This window comes from Nannobrachium achirus, assembly GCF_963921795.1.
Source record: "Nannobrachium achirus genome assembly, chromosome: 6".
Classification (NCBI taxonomy): Eukaryota; Metazoa; Chordata; class Actinopteri; order Myctophiformes; family Myctophidae; genus Nannobrachium; species Nannobrachium achirus.
The window spans coordinates 57,242,175-57,263,163 of record NC_137815.1 but is presented as its reverse complement, the minus strand read 5'-3'; the positions used below and the strand labels follow the sequence as shown (position 1 = coordinate 57,263,163).

The 20,989-nt window shown below is 43.8% G+C and overlaps 1 protein-coding gene across 1 annotated transcript; it reads right to left on the bottom strand.

The window, feature by feature from the left end:
- Positions 1-427: 427 nt before the first annotated feature.
- Positions 428-14,606, bottom strand: LOC308287191 (EF-hand and coiled-coil domain-containing protein 1; the record flags this gene model as incomplete). Its single annotated transcript, XM_080728309.1, has 10 exons — positions 428-534; positions 2,241-2,405; positions 2,760-2,829; positions 3,183-3,293; positions 4,261-4,411; positions 6,224-6,395; positions 8,474-8,550; positions 9,665-9,799; positions 12,662-13,142; positions 14,039-14,606. The coding sequence occupies 10 exons, from the start codon at positions 14,604-14,606 to the stop codon at positions 428-430; spliced, it is 2,037 nt and encodes a 678-aa protein (XP_080584435.1).
- Positions 14,607-20,989: the final 6,383 nt, after the last annotated feature.

Genomic DNA, 20,989 nt, shown 5'->3' with positions numbered 1-20,989 from the left:
ACGTCTCTCACTGTGAGAAAAGGATTATAAAAGTCTCCCAAGAGGATGGGTTCTATCTAACCGCCAGCCACCGTACCCATAACCACCCACCACTTTCTGCCTTGTTGACCAGACCTCAGTGCTTCCAACACCCAAGCCCCCCCTGAACCCACAAGGAACCAGGCCCACACTCTGCGTGTGGGTGTGACTGCTGGCTGCCAGCACAGTGAGCACACGTGCCATACGGCACTGGTGGCGTGCTCTCTGGAGCAGAGACATGTAGATATCACCTCTGGTCTATCTTTGGCCACCCGTGTCCCCATGCCAACCTTGACAGTGACACCGCTTATCGTAAAAGCTGCCAGCCACGTACAGTATGACACAAATGCACGTGTGAAACAATAAATAACACTGTAAAGGAAATGTATGCACATGTACAGTAGGCTACTCAGGCCGAGGTTGTTCTGTTCCCTGTGCGTTCCTCCCTGTAAAGCTTGCTCTCTTTCTCTGTGAGGCTGTGGGAAGGCTCTCCTCCCTGCAGGACTTTGTAAATTGCTGGAAATAAAGGAATATATTATTTCGTACCATTCCTCTAAGGCTCTGTGAATGTCTGTTGAGTTCATCTTAGGAAGTTGCCACAGTACATCAGGTGCTGACCGTTTACATCCACACCAGAATGAAAGTATTATCCGGCTTATACTCTAAAGGCTTGATATGTTGCACGTGGTATAGCATACATTTAAGTGTAAATCTGGCTGTTTTTTATGGTGAGGAGAAAGGTTTCCATTAAATAGATTACAGTGGTTCTCAAACTTTTTGGGCTGTGACCCCCAGAATAAACATATTTGAACTGGGGACCCCCACACTGACAAGCACTTGGAATTGTAGGTATTACATTTAGCATTACTCAGTTCCATAGATAAATATTGTGAAAATAGTCGAAATACAAGCTCGCACTGCGAGGCGTTGTGAGCTTGTAGATCGGCTATTTTCACAATGTTCGTCTCTTTCTTACTTAATATTTGCCAGTTTGATATTAAAAAGGTCTTGAAAGTCCTTAAATTGTCACGGATTATTTACCGTTGAGTAAGAACAAAATTAAGCTAATCATCTGGTGACCCCACAAAATAATTTGGGGTCCCGACCCCAAGTTTGAGAACCACTGGAATAGAATATAGAAAGGTTATCCTGCACACAATACCTTTTTAGAATTTAAAATACTGTATACTTCCAAATAGTAGCCCACGGGGCACCAAATACCAAATAGTCTGACACCGTTTTGCGTATCGACCGCCATTCAAATGGACGCAAATAATTGTCGCAAATAGCCGCCCGGTTCTTTTAAATGTTGGGGGTTCAAATCAATTAAACGCCTGAGCTGCTATTTGGAAATAAACGGTACAATATATATATACAAAGTATATGATACAAAGTGGCCAGAGTTTCTTTTCAGAGGTTGTGGTGAGTTGTTAACAAACAACAATAAACTAACTATGAGGTATACGGTTGATTATTTAAATTAACATTCTAGATTGTACTGTGCAGTTATTGTTTCAACAGTGACAGGTGTCAAAAACGTATTTTGATACAAATTACAAATACTGGGTCACAAAAGGTATCACAATACAAACACAAAATACTGTACAAATATGTATTTTGAAAATACATGAAAATACATTTTATAAAAACTGATTAGCAATGATTAGTCAATTCATAGATTGATTGCCAAATATTAAATTAATTGCCTATGTTTCTAAGAATAAATTGATCATACAAGCAGGGTGTTTTTCATGGTGTTTGGAACAGGCAGACAAAATGTTTACCACTGTGTGTGAGATCATAGGCAAGAGTAACATTGTTATTAAATACAGCACTAGATTAACATAATGATATAAACAGCGCATACAGTTAGGACGTTCAATTAAGTGAATACAAAATATCCTTTGAAATGTACACTCTGTGATATACATATGAGAAATATACAGAATGAAAAAAAAGGTGAAAGAAAATAAACTGTAGGAAAATAAGATGTATGTGTACTGTATGTACAGCATAATATAAGTGCATTGTTGCAGAATTGCTAAAGAGTTTGACATACTTTATTGCACACTGCTTGCTCCACACCGGAAATAGCAGATCTACAAGCTCACAAAATGGCACAGTGTGACATGTTGTGTGAGCTTGTAGACCTGCTATTTTCAGTGCGCAACACTGGCATGCGACAAAAGTTCTAATAGTTAGAATTGCTGTCACTAACTAACAGGAGATGAGCAGGGGGTTGGCGCTGGTGGCCTGGTGGGGGGAGGATGAAGCAGCTGCCTGCTTCACTGCACTCTCTCCTCCTCCTCCTCCTACGTCTCTCAACAGCTCATTGGATGACAGCTGGACACAGAGAGCATCAGCAACCTGAAACACCCAGGAGGGGCCTGGAGGAGAGCATTGGAAGAAAGAAGGAAAGAAAGACAGACAGACAGACAGACAGACAGACAGACAGACAGACAGACAGACAGACAGAAAGAATGCGTGAGTGAATGAATGAATGAATAAAGTAAGAATGAATAAACATAAGAAAGAAAGAAAGAAAGAAAGAAAGAAAGAAAGAAAGAAAGTATGAATGAAAAAGAAAGAATGAAATAAAAAAGAAAGAGAACAAACAAACAAACAAGGGAGGAAAGGAAGAATGTAATCAATGGTTGCATTGCATGTTTCCTGGAGGTTCATCCACAGAGCCAGTCAATGCTGAATAGCAGACTGTAAAAAAAAGTCCTGTAGAAGCTTACCATTCCCCTGGCTGCTGCACATATCCAGAGTGTCCACCAGGATCTTCCCCAAAGCTCTACGAGATACATTCTAGAGAGAGAGAGAGAGAGAGAGAGAGAGAGAGAGAGAGAGAGAGAGAGAGAGAGAGAGAGAGAGAGTGAAAAAGGATATAAACAGGCCTTGTATATCTCAGGGTGAGTTGACAGATAGACACAAGTATCCATATCAGTATAATATACATAAACACTGGGTGGCACTTGAGTACAGAAACTGATACAGCACAACCACAGCATTTTGATGTGTTAACTGTGTGCGCACGAACAAACATACACTGTATGTGGCTTTGTTCTTTCAAGTTTATCAGGGAAAAAAACTGCTTTGCTACAGTCTACATAGCTAATTTATGTGCAGGTCTATTTGCATGCGTGCGTGTGTGTGCGTACCTTGTTGCGTAACTCCAGCAGGAGCGAGAGGGCGTCAGTGAGTTTCTCCTCTAGCAAAGATAGATGGGCTCTCTCAGTCTCCCCCAATTTCCCCTTCTCCTCCTCAGGCCACTGGCAAACGAGAGGTGGAGCAGGGAGAGGTAAGACTAACGAAAAGGTCTCTGTCAAAAACGTTCACACATCCCACGAATAAGAAAAGTATGTTACTTTTACACCGGTCACATCCACATCGGCCCTCCCTCCAGGAACTACAGTATGAGAAGCGGTGTTTGGCTAAAGCTAAGCGCCTCATCAAGGACAATTACCAATCTGTTCACGCCACTACTGCGTCAACGGCTCCCGGGCCGAACAAGCAGCTACAGCATCATGGGACTATTAGTGTAGCAGCATCAGTTGAGCTATGTATTTCCACTTTTGTTTCCGATTTTCTACTCAGGGGCCAACAGTACATATTATACAGACCAACACTGTTCAAGGCGGCTGCCTCTTCGCCGTAAAAAAACAACAACAAAAGAAGCTGGGTTGTCAGAACTATAAATGAACCTGTAGTACACTGAAGGTTTGAGAGAAGTTCACCACCTCTTCCCTCTCAACCTGTGTTTCCCTCGCAATTTCGAGTCACTTTCACACATGCACTGTATTATGGAAGTTTTCCAGACTTGGCTGGACCCTTGACTTAAGTCCGGGTAATGTCCGATTTGGCTCAAACCGATCTGTGTGACTGTGAATAGACACAGTGTTTTGTTTGCGTTTTGCATGGGTGCGTCAAAGGGAGACTTCAATGTGTCTGTCATGTTCTGTGGAATGAAATAAAAAAAGATTGCATTTGATTCTCACATCTCTCTCAGGCCGTGCCAGCGTTATACTGTATTTATGTGGGAGTAGCTAATGTGTGTGTCTACTACCCAGACTCCGCCCATCACCTTATCAAATTGACTATTTACCTTCGCATCTGAAACATTCTCCTTTTACATGCTACAGTACATGTGTGAAAGGCCAACACCGGACAACCCGTAAGAGGCTTAGGTCTCTCACCCACCTTCACCCTTCACCTTATACCTCTCTCGCTCTTACCTACCTTCTTCTGTCCACAGCTTCTGATGACACCTGTCTGGATTGGTCCCTTCCAGCCGGAAGCCCTGGCCTCCTCAGTGATGGCAGGAGGGAGGCTGTCGTCATGGAGACAGCCCTGAGACATCATCACATGGTGGACAGTGGGTCTCTGACAGCTGCATGGGAGAAGAATATAAATTAGGTTAGGTTAAGGTTAGGATTGAAGTTTGAGTTTTATGGAATGAATCTCGCCAAAGGTCCACACAACACCTATTAAAGGTGATACACCATGCATTTAAAAAGTATTTATATCATATTGTTTATGTCCCAAAAACCTTTTTCAAAAGGTTTGAGGCTAAATTACCACTCTTGAATAGAGAGCCCCTCTCAGAGGACTTTCAACTGCAGTATACACCTACTGTAACATGAAATATGATTGTAGGCTAATCCTAAAGGAAATATGATCTATAATAAGCCTCTTCATATTGCTCATTGTTCCATATAGAATGGTATTGGCAAGGGTAAGCAGGGCTAGTAGAATCACCTATGATAAGATAAGATGTTTATGGTCACTGTACAATAGCAGGGTTATCACGATACACAGTGTTTTCGGTGCGAGCACAACACACGTAACACAACGTTGTCTGCACAGCACTGCATGCACACCGATAGAAGACGCTGCCCCGGCCCCCGTCGGCAGTAGAGATGAGCCGTTCGCTCTTTTAAATGAACGATGCGATCCGGTTCGCAGTCGCGAGACACAGAGTACTGACTGAGTAGTGAGTCAGTTCACGAACAGATTCAAAATCAACGGATCATCCACTTGGGGAGGCACAGCTCACGCAGTTCCAGCTAGTAGCAGTGTGGATAAGGAAGCGTTGCGACTAGTCGTCAACAGACAAACACAGCGCACAAATGGCATGGATTACACTGACACAAACACACTGGAACAATTCAGAAGCACCTAATTAGAAAATATAACTAGTACACTTGTGTATGTTAATCTGACATTAGTAGATTGTTTACTTCTTGGACATGCATTTGTGGCAGGTTATTTAATATGGGATTTTGACAGCTTGCTTCTTCTGGTTTGGACCTGAAGGGCAGGGAGGGCAAATGCAAGTAGAGTGCCGTCGCTGACGTCAGCGACGGCAGCAATTCAGCCTGTTCTGAGAACCCGTGGAAAGCTTTTAACCTCTGCCTTCCCAAAAACAGAGAAAGACACAATGGTCAGAAATGGGACTTTGTGAGGATAGAAGGTGCTAGTGGGTTTTAAAATAGGAAAAGTGAAAATTCATGGTGTATCACCTTTAACCTTGTTTGTCGGTTTTCACTCCATCGTGTTTCATTGAGGAATACGCCAGAATGTGAGGAAGAAACAGAAATCCCTCAACACTACCTTAAACTAGTTCCGGTATGAGAAATACCTTGGTCAAGCCTAGATACAAATCTGTGTGTGTGTCTCTACTCCTGTATGTCCGGTTATTTATTGAACACAAAAGGCATGTTTTCATTGCAGTTCCGGAATCTTTCCTGCAAAATAAATATAATTATAATTAGCATAACTTGCCGGGAGTTTAGTTTTTTGGGTGTCTTCACATGCCCTCATTTGCAGCAAAAATGCTGGTATCGCTCGTTTTCATTAAACCATTGTAACCATATGTCAGTCTCATGTGGTCTATGGTGTCAGACATACTGTATTATGATGTCAGTCATCTCCATATTTGGGAAAAGTTTAATTTTTGCATTTTCCCATTCAAGTCAATGGAGAAAATTAATTCACAAATAAATGAATATAAATTCAACAATATAACGTATCTCTTAGCAAAATGCACCCAGACGAGTCCCGATGGAGCAGTGCCACCAGTGTGTGTGTGTGTGTGTGTGTGTGTGTGTGTGTGTGTGCGTGCGTGCGTGCGTGCGTGCGTGCGTGCCTGCGTGCGTGCCTGCGTGTGTGTGCGTGCGTGCGCTTCTGATAAGGAGCTAACCCTTTGCCACAGCCATGCAGTTGGCTGATGAGCTTCTTCACCTCCATCAGGCAGCACTCTGCTTCCTCTCTCATCCGGTGCATCTGTCCTGGCCTCTTCCCCTCCTCCTCCTCCTCCTCTTCATCAGAGGCTGCCCTTCCCTCTACTGCCCTCTGCAGGCACTCTGCATCTACTGTAGAAGTAACACAGAATAGAATAATCAGAATCAACTTTATTGTCACATCACAGCATTACTCGTGTAAAGAAGTGGGTGATTTTGTAGTTGTTTTAGTTTTCAGGAAAGGTATATAAAAGAATCAAGGTAAAAAGAAGATTAGACTGAATAAAAATACATATATGTACATATAACGTAACAGGTATGTACATGAGAAAAATCAGTCAATATGTATACGTGCACAGTCATTTAGTTTTTGTACTGTTGTCCCTGTCACTGCCAACCTCCACTGTTTCATTATGCAAAGAGTAGACAACCACATACCTCAGAGTCCTCCCATACACACATAAATACAGCCTGCTTCTTTTAAAAATAAAGCTTTAAGCCCCTGATACACGTAACAATTTTTACATCAATATCAACCAGCAACGACCAGAGGCATCAATTGGGTATGGCCTTTGGCAACGTCATTGGATTAATTTGTTTGTGCCTTCACGCGTGCAAGACACCAGTCATGTTGCCATACTGTACCTTATCAACAGCCATGAATTTATTTTAGGAAGTACATTTTATTTTTTTTCCCCTTGAGCCAAGGTGGAAACTGCCTTATCTAGCCATACCCAATTGACGCCTCTGGTTGTTGCTGGTTGATATTGATGAATAAATTGCTATGTGTATCAGGGGCAAAGCTTTCTACGCAACTTTTGTTTTTGTAACAGCCAAAAAATATATTGTATACACACAAAGTTGTTGCTATGATATTCGGCAGTGAGAACAGTGAGTGTAGTAATGCCTCACTTATGTGCTATATGAGCCACCAAGGATGATATTTTGTTATCAATGCTGATATTTTGTATAGCAAAATGTCACTTGTAAACAGAAGGTTCACATTAACAAAAATACTTCCCAAGCGCCTCAACCAACCTGCAGCTTGTGCAGCAACAAGGACACAAGCCCCTGCAAGCTGCTTCACACCCACAAACACTGCCAATTATGTTCATTGGAGTGCCTGGCCAAGCCGGAGGCACCGCTGCTCTGATGCAAACCCAGGGCTATGTGGTGGTAGGTAAGAAGTGATTTATCTCTACGCCCCCCCAGGCATCCACACGCAGAGTAATTGTTTGATACATTCCATACCTGGATTATGGACATTGTCATCCTGTTTACTGTAAATTGGTTGCATAAGATTTGGCTGCACATTTCTATGTGTGGTGTTGTGTTGACTGTGTGCATATCAAAGGCTGAGAGCCTGTCACCAAGGGAGAGTTCCAGAGAAATTCTCAAGCGGGAGAGTTCCAGAGAAACTCTCAAGCGGGAGAGTTCCAGAGAAACTCTCAAGCAGGAAAGTCCCAGACTCCCAGAGAAACTATCAAGCTATTCAATGGATCTGTTTATTTGTGGATTTGGTTCTCATGAGTCCTTCCCTGTTGTATGTATTATTACATGTTCAAGTCAACTGGTTTTTAGACCATTTGCTAGAACAATTCTTGCTGCATTTTCAAGGAAATTACTTACACATAGCAATGCTTCATGCCCAAATGCAATTTCATACACAGTCAGAGCAATGAGCAATGAATCTATACCTTCTAGCCCAATATCCTGGTCTAGCTTTAAACAGAGTTGCCAGCTCCTTGACTGTTGAGGAAGCATAGAGCAGCTTACCCAGTCTCTGTACTCTCTTCGATCTTAGGATAATTTAGCCTACTGTACTTGAGCACATCAACCATGATCCTGTTGATTTCAGGACTATTTAAGTCAATCTTATTATTACCGTATCTAGGTTATATAGGGCATTTGTTTAATAGGATGTTATGTGCACAGATAACAATGGTAACAGTGTTGCACCCTGGCTCTGTTTACTGCTTAAAATAGAGCCATACATCAAAGTCAGATGTATATAATAAATAGTAAACTATGAGAAGAATGTTTCTGACTGAACCAAAAATATAAAGACATGGATTGTGTGCCTCTGCAGACATTCAGTACCACTGTAGGTACATTATATGAAACACAATCTAGAAACAACTCTTCACCTTGTCCTGTCACTGAGCTCTCACTCTTTGATGCAGTGATTTGTGCCTTCTCTTGCCACTCACCTGTCCTTCTGCAGGCATCCTCTGCTCCCACTGGGAACGAGGGCTGAGGAGTGTCAGCCATGCAGGTACAAAGGGATCTGAGTGGGTCAAAGGTAAGACATGTTTCAAATGAATTTCCGCTATGTCTGATTGCAACAACAACAACAGAATGTTTTTGACCCCAGTAGAGACGTAGTCTGAAATATATCTCTCTATCTCTCTCACTCGTTCACAGACCACAAGCACATACGAAACATACAATTATCAGTTAAATGAGCAAATGAGCGGCTGTTACTTTTCAGGAAAACATAACCTGTGTTCCAATGGATCCAAATTTAGTTATTATGTAGTCAAAATCTCATGTTAATACTTTTCATTGGTTAAATATTTATAAAATGCAGACTTAACCACTTTAATTTGAGCAAAGATCGCCAGAATAGCAGATCTACACAGCAAGCCATGATATGACACGCTGTGAGCTTGTATGTAGATTGTCTTGTGTGATGCTTGTACGACAAAGTAGGGCAGCAATTTATGAATGGTTTCAGCCTAATGGCTAGGTTCACGCTTGCGGTTACAGCTGCCCATTTAGTTGTCCTGATGCTAGTTGATGTCAGACTGCCTGCAGTTGACACAGTGTCCTAGTGGCTGTAGAGATAATCAATGACAAAAGGTTCACAGGTCAATCCCGTTAGAACAACTGCAGATGTCAATGAATGTGTCCTTGTCCAGGACAATGAATGAACCCTTGCATACGCACTCATTGTAATTGTAAGCTACTCTACTGTAATGATTAAAGGTAAACAATGTACTAGAAACTAGAATCCTCCTAAGCTGGTGCAGTGTTATGTGGTCTATTGTTAAGACTTCAATGCGATATCTGGTTATATATTAACCCAACTGCTTTCACAGCAGTGACAGCACTCTCATTAATGTAATTTAATCCACCTGTGGCTGAGCTTTGACTTGCAAACCCGGGCGCAGTCAAATTATGTGGAAATTCATGCACGTACACCCACAATGCATTTTCCTACTACAACACAAACACACACATGCCACACACACACACACACACACACACACATGTACACGACATCACGTACGTACGTACGTACGTACGTACACACACACACACACACACACACACACACACACACACACACACACACACACACACACACACACACACACACTCACACTCACACACACTACCTCATTTGGTGTAGCTCAGTCTCCAGTTGTTTGACCCTGGCCTGCAGCGTTGGGACAGAGTGTGCCTGTTCCTGGATCTGTCGGACCCTCTGGAGGCCCTGTCTGAGAGCTTCTCTGGCCTCCTCCGCTCGTCTCCTGATCAGCAGAGCAGATCACATCAACAATTACCCCACACTACAAATCACTTTTTCAAGTCTCTCTCCAAACCAGTATCACCAAATGACTTCAAATCAATAGCACGATTAGTTAAAAATGGCCTAGCTAATCTACAAGCTCACGGTTTAATCAGACTAATTGATTTAGTTGATTATAAAACTAGAATGTTTTCATGTTGATTCGTTGTCATGAATGTCGAGAAGACATTCATGTATTATACATGAGAAAGATTAAGTCGGATATTGGTTAATATTGGTTTCAGTATATCATATTTGTGGTCTTTAGGTCGTCCTCAGACGAGCCTTCCATCGTCGCTTCCAGTCATCCCGGTTCTCCATACATCCAGCCAGCTCGTTGGTGCTTTGCGCTCCTGCGTCTTCCTTGAGTACATCCACATATGTTAGTGTGGGACGTCCTCGTGACCGGTGCCCATGTGTTGGATCCCACAGCACCAGTTTACTGGCTGGCAGCTCTTGATGTCTTTGGCAGTGTCCTGCAAGTCTCATTCTCCTGGCTGCTATTTTATCACTCACCCGTAATATTCCAGCATATACAGATTCTTGTTGGTGACATGTGTATACTCTTGCTGATGTTATGGTTAGGTTATGCAGCTCTAACCAATAATCACCCCATATACAGTATATCACTACCAGTAAGACTCCCTAATCGGGAGATAAGCGACCGTAGGTCGGTTGTCTCCACAAATAGGGCAAAAATGTGTTTTTCCAAAATCTCCCTGGTCCATGTTGATGACATGAGTGTAGACATACTGTGTAGTGATTTTCGTGATTTTAGGGCAAAATCTCTAGGAGCAGTGTCCAAAAATTTGTTTTTAAAAATCGGCCTGAAGGTGGCGCTATATGGGACAGATTCATGTTGATGGGATGAGTGTAGACATACTGTGTAGCGATTTGCGTGATTTTACGGCAAAAACTGTAGGAGCAGTGGCCAAAAATGTGTTTTAAAAATGGGCCTGAAGGTGGCGCTAGAAGAGGGCCATGTGAGAAATGAGGGGTGGGGTCTCCGCGTTGCCTTGGCGGACGAATAGGTACCGGCCCCGGCTCTCCCGGGCGCTCCCAGCCCGAGTTACGGCATTTTATGTGAGCTGCAGTGGAGGGGGTCCTCCACTGGGGGCGTCACCACTTTTGCATCCGTTCTGGAGCACCAGGAGTGGGTGGTCCCCAGGAATTCCCCGTGAGCAGCCCCGTTGGGGTGGTCATTTGGTCATTTTTGCACATTTGGTCATTTTTTACACCTGGGGGTCCCCCAGGGACCTGGGGGTCCCTGGAGCTCCGGGGGTCCTTGGAGGTTGTAGTTTGGCAGGTAAGGAGTGTGTGTGCAAAATTTGGCATGGATGGGGGCAACGGTTGTGGAGATATGAGCAGGGCAAAAGTGTGACGTGTGACGTGTGACAGACAGACAGACAGACGGACGGACGGACGGACGGACGGACGGACGGACGGACAGCCCGTGGAGGTTTTGATAGTAAAAGCTCCCTACGGTCGCAATAACCAATCACTCCTTCACATGTTGAGTCAGGATTGTATAGAACCATTCTTTCCATCTGTCCATCCATCCATCCATCCATGCATCCCTCCCTCCTTCCCTCCATTCATTCATCTGTCCCATTCAATCAAGCTCAAATTTTTATTACGACATTTAGTAAGAGAAAGTTAGCCTTTTGCTACATAAATCTGGGAACTAAATCTAAATCACTAGCTTTCTTCACAAATGTGTTCATAAAGGTGTCACCTTGAACTTTGTCAAACCCATCTCCCTTGACATACTTTGTGGGAGCCAATCAAAGTTGGGGGTATCGGGATACCCAGGGCCTGGGATTAAAGGGGGAAAATTTTAAAATGACCAATATGAACGTATGAGGTGTGTAATTAGGGTATTGTTGTGCTGCTGAATCCATCCCAACCATTAGTTATCAGTAAAAATTACTCCTTGGCCATAAAAAAGGCCTAATTGGCTAAGGCTTAACCAATCATGTCATTCGAGTTCACCTGTGTCCTGTTAGTCCCTGTTTTAAACACTGTGTTTGAGTGTTCCTTGTCAGATTGTATCATGTTATCCTGTGTGTCATGATGTGTGCTTACCCACCCCGATCTTGAATAGTTTTCATGAATTCAAACCCTACTCCAACTTTTTTTTTTATTGCCAATATTATATGTCTCATGGACAGACAAAAGTAGCTGTGGCCTATTTTATGGCCAAGGAGTCATTTTAACTGAAAACTAATGGTTGGAATGGATTCAGCAGCCCCAAAATACCCAAATTACACACCTCATACATTCATATTGGCCATTTTTTATTTTTCCCCCTTTAATCCCAGGCCCTCGGGATACCCAATAACTTTGATTGGCTCCCACAAAGTATGTCAAGGGAGTTGGGTTTGACAAAGTTCAGAGGTGATAGTAGACACCTTTATTAACACATTTGTGAAGAAAGCTAGTGATTTAGATTTAGTTCCCAGATTGATGTAGCAATAGGCTAACTTTCCCTTACTAATTCAGCTACACAATAACTAGAGCTGCACTCTGTCAAGGTGCCAACTTGTGTATATATACGCCAGAAGAGTGACATCACCACTGGCATCACCAGGAATGCAGTCCTACATACCTACATACCTATCTACCATAAAGTCCTACAATGTACATACCTACCTACCTACCTACCGTACATACGCAGCCGAACGCAGTACTTGCGCGCTCTGCTGGCGCATGTAATAATAACTAGAAAAGTGCTCTCCGAGGAGCGCAAATCCTCGCCAAGCCGGGTTGCCTAACCAGGGCCTGCAAAATTTGGAAGGCAGATATAGCCAATTGGCAAACCAACCTGATTTCAGCATTTTCTTTACGCAGCGCAGACTCCACCGCCTCACGTTTGCAGGCCTCCTGATAGGCCCAGCACAGCTCCTCCTCCAGGCGATGGTTATATTTGATTGCTTCCTCCAGCTGTCCATCGCGAGAGGACCGTATGAGCTTCAGCTCCCTGAGAAGTGGGTCCCTGGCATCACACCTCTGTGGTGCCGTCCTCGCCACCTCTCCTCCTACCCCACTTCTTCGTCCTTGGGAACCTTGAGGCACTTTTGTACTGTTTGTTGTTGTGACGTTTCCCACAGTACAAGGGGACTTGGAACGGGGTGCTGTGCTTATGGGGGTAAAGTCTGAGGAACCAGAGCAGGTGTAGTTGAGGGCATTACGGGCCCTCTCCTGTCTGAGCGCCACCTCCAGGGCCAGGCAGCGAGCATCGCTGCCCTGAAGGGCCGAGCGCAGGTCCTCCACCAGCTCCCTCAGAGCTGCTGCCTCCCCAGGAGCTGTAGAGGAGAGGACAAGAGAGAGACCTGTGACAATTTAATATTGGCAAAAAAACTCAATCCACAGTCTAATGCCTCATTCACACTGTAAGCAGCAAAGCTAATGGTTTGCTTGGTAATTCAATGTAATCTCAATGGAAACCAGCTTTAAGATGCTGGAGATGCTGAGAACAAAGCTTGGAAAGCTTTAAAGCTGGTTTCCATTGAGATTACATTGAATTACCAAGCAAACCATTAGCTTTGCTGCTACAGTGTGAATGAGGCATAAGCCTTCAACAGGGGGTCCACAGGGATACTGCAGAATTGTATTATCAGTATTGAATGCACAATAACATGTACATGAAACACAATTTTATACATAAATAGGCTATACAATAATATTGTACCCCCACCCCGCGGGTGGGGCTACCTGGTGGTGGGCAGGGGTCCCTGTTCCATCTCCCCATATCAGTTTGGGGGTCCCTGGCCTCAAAACGTTGAAGAACCCTGCCTGGTCTAAGCTATTTTCTTTGTATCTCAGATATAGGCTGATTACTAAAGGTTGTAATAAACATGCCAAGAGGACAGTAAAGGCCTACTCTAGCGTGTGTGTGTGTGTGTGTGTGTGTGTGTGTGTGTGTGTGTGTGTGTGTGTGTGTGTGTGTGTGTGTGTGTGTGTGTGTGTGACGTGTGTGTGTGTGTGTGTGTGTGTGTGTGTGTGTGTGTGCGCGCGCGTGCGTGCGTGCGTGCTGCGTGCGTGCGTGCGCGCGTGCGTGTGTGTATTGGCTCAAATAGGCTTCTAATTTCTATAGATGAAATTACACCTGCTGTCATAACAATAATGCCTCTAAATTCCATACCACTTTCTTTATCGTCGGCAGCCTTGTTAGGACCCCTTTTCGTCACGGTTCGCACACTTGTCTGGTCCTTGGTATTGAGGTTGAAACTGACACATTTCCTCCGTCTGACGCGTGGCCACCGGAGACGAATCTCGCGTTCCACAAGCTCAGTCTCTTCGGAAACAGGCAAGCGCACCGCGCCGCTCTCCCCGCCGGTGCCATTATTACGCGCGGCAACACGCACACGAAAGAACCCGCAGAGTCGCGAATGAAAGTCTTTGAAGGACAGCTGGCAAGGAAGCCCCGCATAAACATCCTGGAACTCATGTATATCTTCCCCATGCGTGTCTGTCGCGCCCCTGCCCTCTCCTCCATCATCTCTCGCAAGTCCCAGCACTGCGCAGAGGACAGTGAAGTCCTCCGCTGACACGGCGTCCTCCTGGTTGGGGTGAGCCAGGTGGTGGAAGACCTCCTGGAGGTATTGGTCTATTCCTGTCGCCAGCACGACGATCTCGTTCTCCACGCCGGGCTGTGGGGAGTGGTGATGGGCGAGGGCGCTCCGCAGCCACTCGCTCTTGCGCGCTGCCCGTGGAGCGCAAGGCTGCAGCATCGCTGGAACTGGAAGAGCCACTGCGCCTCGCTTCATGCCAGCTTTTGAAGCCAATGTTGGTGTTATATGTTACGGGGTCAAATTTATAAAAATAGATTTAGCCCTAGGTTGTTTTCAGTGAGATAATGTAACTCAAAACGTTACCTGCAAAAAAGTAACATGATAATAATTGCAGCCAAAAGCAGCTGCTGGTGCGTGTCCCACCCAAAAATCTATGCTTGGATGATTCTTTCAACAAAGCATCAAGTCACGACTGAGCTCTGAGGTCTTCTGACGAAAACCCCAAGAGAAACCCAATCCCGGCTCCACCCTTTTCTGACAGTGACAGTTCATTACACGTTCGTAATTGTGCCACTATAGAGTGCCCTTTCTCCTCGTTTCAGTGGCACAAACAAACACAAAAGAAGGGTCCAAAATGAGTCATGAGGTCTCAGTTTCATCTTTACAGCAATTTATCTCAAGTGTGTCTGAGTCAGCTCAGCAAGCAAAAACATAATGGGACATCAGACACAAAACCTGACACCCAACACCTAACAAGTGCAGTCACCCACCTCTCTCGCCAATGGGCTGCCATGCATTTTACAGACATACCTTCACTCAAAGGTTAAATGCAAATCTCTTTTCTATCTCTTTTCCAGAAACATAGCCTCGTAGCGGAAATACCTCCACACCTTAGTTCAGCCACTCATCAGACACCTGACACTCAAAACAAAGAGAACATCCATAACACTCTCCTATGCCTCACCACACTGCACTTAGTTACTCCAACACAAACACAATATACATGCACTTACTCACACAAGCATGCACATGTACACACATGCGCGCGCGCGCGCGCACACACACACACACACACACACACACACACACACACACACACACACACACACACACACACACACACACACACTGAGGATAATTCACTGGCCAGTGGTTGAGTCATAAGGAGCACATGCAGTCAGAGGAAAAACTTGTGAAGTTTAGTCTTTCTGTTGATAAGATTAGCCATAATCTTCACGCGCGGTGAGGTTCAGTCCCGCTTTGATTCTACGGGGGTTTCTTATTTAGGCTCCGGGGCTATCATGAGTACACACAGGCAGACATACAAAGGTATATTGACTGTGACCTGTTTCATGGACATGTCAAGGCATGTACAACTAGTGGCTATATATTCTGGTGGAATCCCCTGGAGTTTCCTGTGGTTCCTGTCCAAGGAATACTCTCTGATATGATAATCAAAGGTACATGAATTACTGTACAAGTTTAGGCATTAGGGACAGGAAATGTAGGCTACTACTGTACACAGTGAGTCATGCATGAAGCACACACACACACACACACACACACACACACACACACACACACACACACACACACACACACACACACTTCTACAGTATGCGCATTCAGGAGGGCCTTTATAGTGCTGTTAGTCAAGTTAATCATTAGCTGTCAGTCATTTAAGCACTGTTCACCTGTCACTCAAATTTGCAGCCACATCCCCACATATTTATGCACATCCGCCCTGGTAGTTACTGGAGATCATTATCTTACAATTCACGCCAACAGTTCTCCTCCTCAATTGTGGGTGCCACCAAGTATGTTGTCATGGATGGTACCTATATGCATGGCCTTTCTGTCTGATGCACATTATACTCTAAAATAAATGGTCTTTATCATTTGGGAGTGGGAGCCTCCTCTGTGTATTTATTTTAGTTGTTGCAGATGTTTTTGCTCTAATGCCAAAGTGCTTCGCAGTCACTGCAAGGTCATGCCTTGTAAAAAAAAAAACAATACATTCTGCTTGGAAGTTGGGGTAGATTGTTGACCCCTTAACCAAGATGTGACGGAGGGGGCAAGCTAGTGCCAGTGAGTTTAAAGGCAGTCCATGAAGCCCTGCTGTCAGCCTCATAGCGAGAGACAGCCCTCCAGCTGCTGCCTGCTTGCTCCGGGTGAAAGGGCCTGATCTGGAAATAAAAAGGATAAAAGACTAACAGAGGGGTTGTATGGAAGGGGGGTGGGCCAGTGAGGGAAGGAAGGAATTGTGTGTGGTTGTGTATGTGTGTGCATGTACCCACGCAAGCATGCTTACACAGGCATGGCTGCAGTGGCCTGTGGTTCACCTCTAAGAGGAGGAGTGCAGTAACATCAGTATTGATGTTGTTTTGGGTCCGGCCTTTGTCTTCACCACCATATGGCCCAGCAACAGGGAAAGACAATATGCATTGAGAGCACGAGAATGTCCCAAGAAGTCCCAACAACTGAAGCCTTGTGGGTCTATAAGGTCTCAAGACAAAAAAGTGATGATTCTATATGTTCGTCCATCTTATTCTCCCCAGACAGCTTAATGACAAATGACCCCGATGAACGTACATGGTACATCTGCATTGTTCCCTTGCAACCATACTGTTATGGGTTTATCAAATATGTAAATCAAGTGTGTGATGACTGTTTTCTTTTTTTTTTCTCTTTTTTTTTCTTTTTTAAAGCCAGCTAACTCCCAAGTTCAACTGATTTGGTGATTTCAATATGTTGTGTGCTCAGACAGGTCTGGCTATCTAGAGAGGTTGGTATGAGACAATCGCTGACCTAAATCAGCAGCTGTCAGTACAGGAGACAAACTCTGGTTCAAAGAGACTAAATAAAGTCATACAGTGACAGAGATATTCTGAGACGTTCTCAAATCTGAAGCATGTCTGCTCAAGACATCACCATTATCTTAATGTGCAAAGGCAAGCCACAGTGTGCTGACCTTTATTTTCTGTTTTGTCTATGGGTCCGGTCCGGCACTGCCTATGCAACAAACCTCTCCGTTGCCACTGAAAAGCATTGGCAGAATGTGCCGCATTGGTAGAATCAAAGATTCTGACAACGGTCACCCCATACCAACCAGAAAAGCTTGTGAAATGAGCACAAGAAAGCAGAAACATGCAGGAAATCCATTCAGTTCCAATAGTTCTACAGTGTCCACAGATGGTATAGGCTTTGAATGAACTACCATTCTCGTTTTAGTTGTTGATCATAAATTGCACACATTGTTAAACCATAGCGAAGAACATCTGTCAACTGTGTGTGTGTGTGTGTGTGTGTGTGTGTGTGTGTGTGTGTGTGTGTGTGTGTGTGTGTGTGTGTGTGTGTGTGTGTGTGTGTGTGTGTGTGTGTGTGTGTGTGTGTGTGTGTGAGGGAGGGAGAGAGATGGCAACCTTTGGAAATTAAGTTACAGCTGCAATCCAGAAGCTATTTTAATGAATAAAAGGTTATTTTAGCCAATCTGCGTGGTACAATATAACTAGAAATAGCCTTTTTTGCTACCACCTGCTCTTACTTGTCTGTCCTCTTAGATCATCAACATCGTATAGGAAATGGGTCGCACACAGTGGCAAGAGTTGATTATCTTTTACTTTATTGCATCTTCACAATGAGAAACAATGAGAAACAAACGTTTTGGCTGAAAATGTTTGTTTCTCTTCATTGTGAAGATGCAATAAAGTAAAAGAAAGTCAACTCTTCCCACTGGGTGCGACCCATTGCTTTACAATACAATATAACTAGCACATCTTGGTTGGAGGTGGTCTCCCTACTGTTCCATTGAGACATTTACCCTGGTGTTAGGTGGGACAAGTAGAACTGCCTGAGGTTCATAAAGTGTAATATGTCCCCTGAATGAGCGGGTATTCCCTCTTGAATGAGTGGTAGATGTTTGGTCTCTCACACTGGGGACCAGTGTTTCAATTACCATTAGGACATAAAAGTTATGCTATAGATAGGGCTGTCACGATTATGACATTTTACATGACGATTAATTGTCACTCAAATAATTGACGATTAACGATTTAATTGTGTTTTGTCGTTGACAATTACATTCCCGTTTGGCTTGTAGGCTTTGAAGTTGCACATGGCAGATATGACACAACCTAAATATACAATAAGAAATTACTTACATATTTGACAACTTTATACTTGAAAAAGAACACTGATAGTGGAAATAGCCGATCTACAAGCTCACAACGCGTCGCATCGCGGCTCGTTGTGAGCTTGTAGATCTGCTATTTCCACAATTTTTGAAAATGTTTGAAAATATGAATATTTTTCAACATGTAAACGATTATGACGATTAGGAAAAAATAATTGCGATTATATCAAATAATTGCGATTAGACGATTATGTAATAATTGTGACAGCCCTAGCTATAGATTGCAGCTCTGTGGGGTTTATGGTTAGGAATTGGATTTAGGGAATTAGAGTTACTGTATGTTAGTTGTGATTAGAGCCCAGCCAATGCCATATTTTTGGATCCGATGCCAATGCAGATTTTGGAGTGTCTATAGACCACCGATTCACTTTGACTAAAGATTTTGCCTCAGAACATTTAACTTATAAGCAAACACATAAATGAAACTAAACACAAATAACGTTTTGATTGATAAGACATTTTATATTAAACTTATATATGAAAAGAACATTTAACTTAATAATGTAGTCAATGGAAATCAGCCAAAAGTCCTCAGACCTCAGCCAAAAGTCCTCAGGATATAAAAGTCAAGTCAAGTCAATGTTATTTCTAGAGCACATTTGGCATTGGTCCGACATTTCATTGTTCCTGGCTGCATCCCATTTAGTCCGAATCTGGTGAATGTTAACTTGGTGAAAATACTATGCCTAAACCTATACCTAACCCTAACCCTAACCTCAGTACAACTATGCCTAAACCAAACGCAAACCCTAATCCTAACCTCAGTAAAACTATGCCTAAACCTAACCCTAAAACCTAACCCTATACCAAATTTGGACTAATGAGATGTACCGGTAGGACTTATGGGCCATTTTGAAAACCAGACTAAAGACATTATTGTACCTTTGCCTCCACAGAATATGTACAGTATGTATTGTGTACATTTCTTTGTATAATGTATTTTGTGTAAAACTGTTGTTTTGCTATTTTATTCTATTATGTTGTGCAGCTCTTTGGTCGACCCTGGTTATTTTAGTTACACAAATACATTATACAAAGAAATGTACACAACACATACTGTACATATTCTGTGGAGGCAATGGTACAAACATTTAGCCTGGTTTTAAAAATGACCAGTGAGGATGCAGCCCTAACAGTTATAGGCAGGGTGTTCCATAGGTTGGGTGCTGCGACAGAGAAGGCACAGAAGGATTTTGAAGTTGATTCTGAATTTGACTGGCAGCCAGTGGAGGGAGGCTAGAATGGATGTGTGTGTGTGACTGTGCGTGTGTGGGTGGCGTGCGTGTGTGTGTGTGTGTGTGTGTGTGTGTGTGCAGGCCCGGATTTATATGACATGAGGCCCCTGGGCAAGGGGAAATAAAGAGGCCCTCGTGCGCGCGCAAAAATTCCACCTCCGGTCCACCTGACCACACCGTGACCGCACCTCCGGACCGGCCCGTGCATAATCTGACTGTGTATCCTCATTGGCTCATTGGAAGGGTCTAAAGCGGATACAGAAGTGGGGTTTGTGTGTAGCCTAGGTGTGTGGAAAGTACTGGATACATAGAGTGGGCGGGATTTAGACTGCACTAAGCTTTCAGAGCAGCTACATGCAGTGCGGCCAGCAGAGCGGAAGCTCTCAATAATAAAACAAAATATCACTTTATTTGGATTGCATTGTAATGCTTCCAAGTTCCACACCACCTCCCTCTCCATAGACTTCCATAATTGATAGTGCACTGATCATGTCATGTCCATGCCTAGACCATGCACCACGTGTGTGCACACTGTTCACGGCTTTCAAACAAAAAAATCCGAATGGAATCTGTTCAGGCATTCATGAGCTAGCAGCCATTATGTTTTCTTGAAATGTAAACAAACATGGCTGCCATGTTTGAAAGATGGGGTTGGTATGGGGGTTAAACATGGAATTTCGCGATTGCGATCATGCCTACTACATTTTTTTGGGGTCCAAACTTTTTGAAAAAAAAAAAAAAAAGATATATATTTTTTTTTTCTTTTTCGGAGGCCCCCCTCCCCCCGAGGCCCCCGGGCACGTGCCCACCCTTGCCCAATGGTAAGTGCGGCCCTGTGTGTGCACGTGCATGTGGCTGCGAGCCTGCGTTCGTGTGAGCAAATATTATTCACATGAATTGGTTAACTTTGTTACTGGTTCCCAAACATCTCCATTCATTTGAAACAGCCATTTCTGATAGATGAGGTGTGAGTCAATAGCTCTCTGACATGAGAAATTAGGATAGGAAGAGAGAGGAAAGTATGAGCTAACCTTTTTTTGAATGGAGATATTGATTCATGTTCCATTTTGATTTATAGGTGTGTGTGTGTGTGTGTGTGTGTGTGTGTGTGTGTGTGTGTGTGTGTGTGTGTGTGTGTGTGTGTGTGTGTGTGTGTGTGTGTGTGTGTGTGTGTGTGCGTGCGTGCGTGTGTGTGCGCACGTGAGTGCATG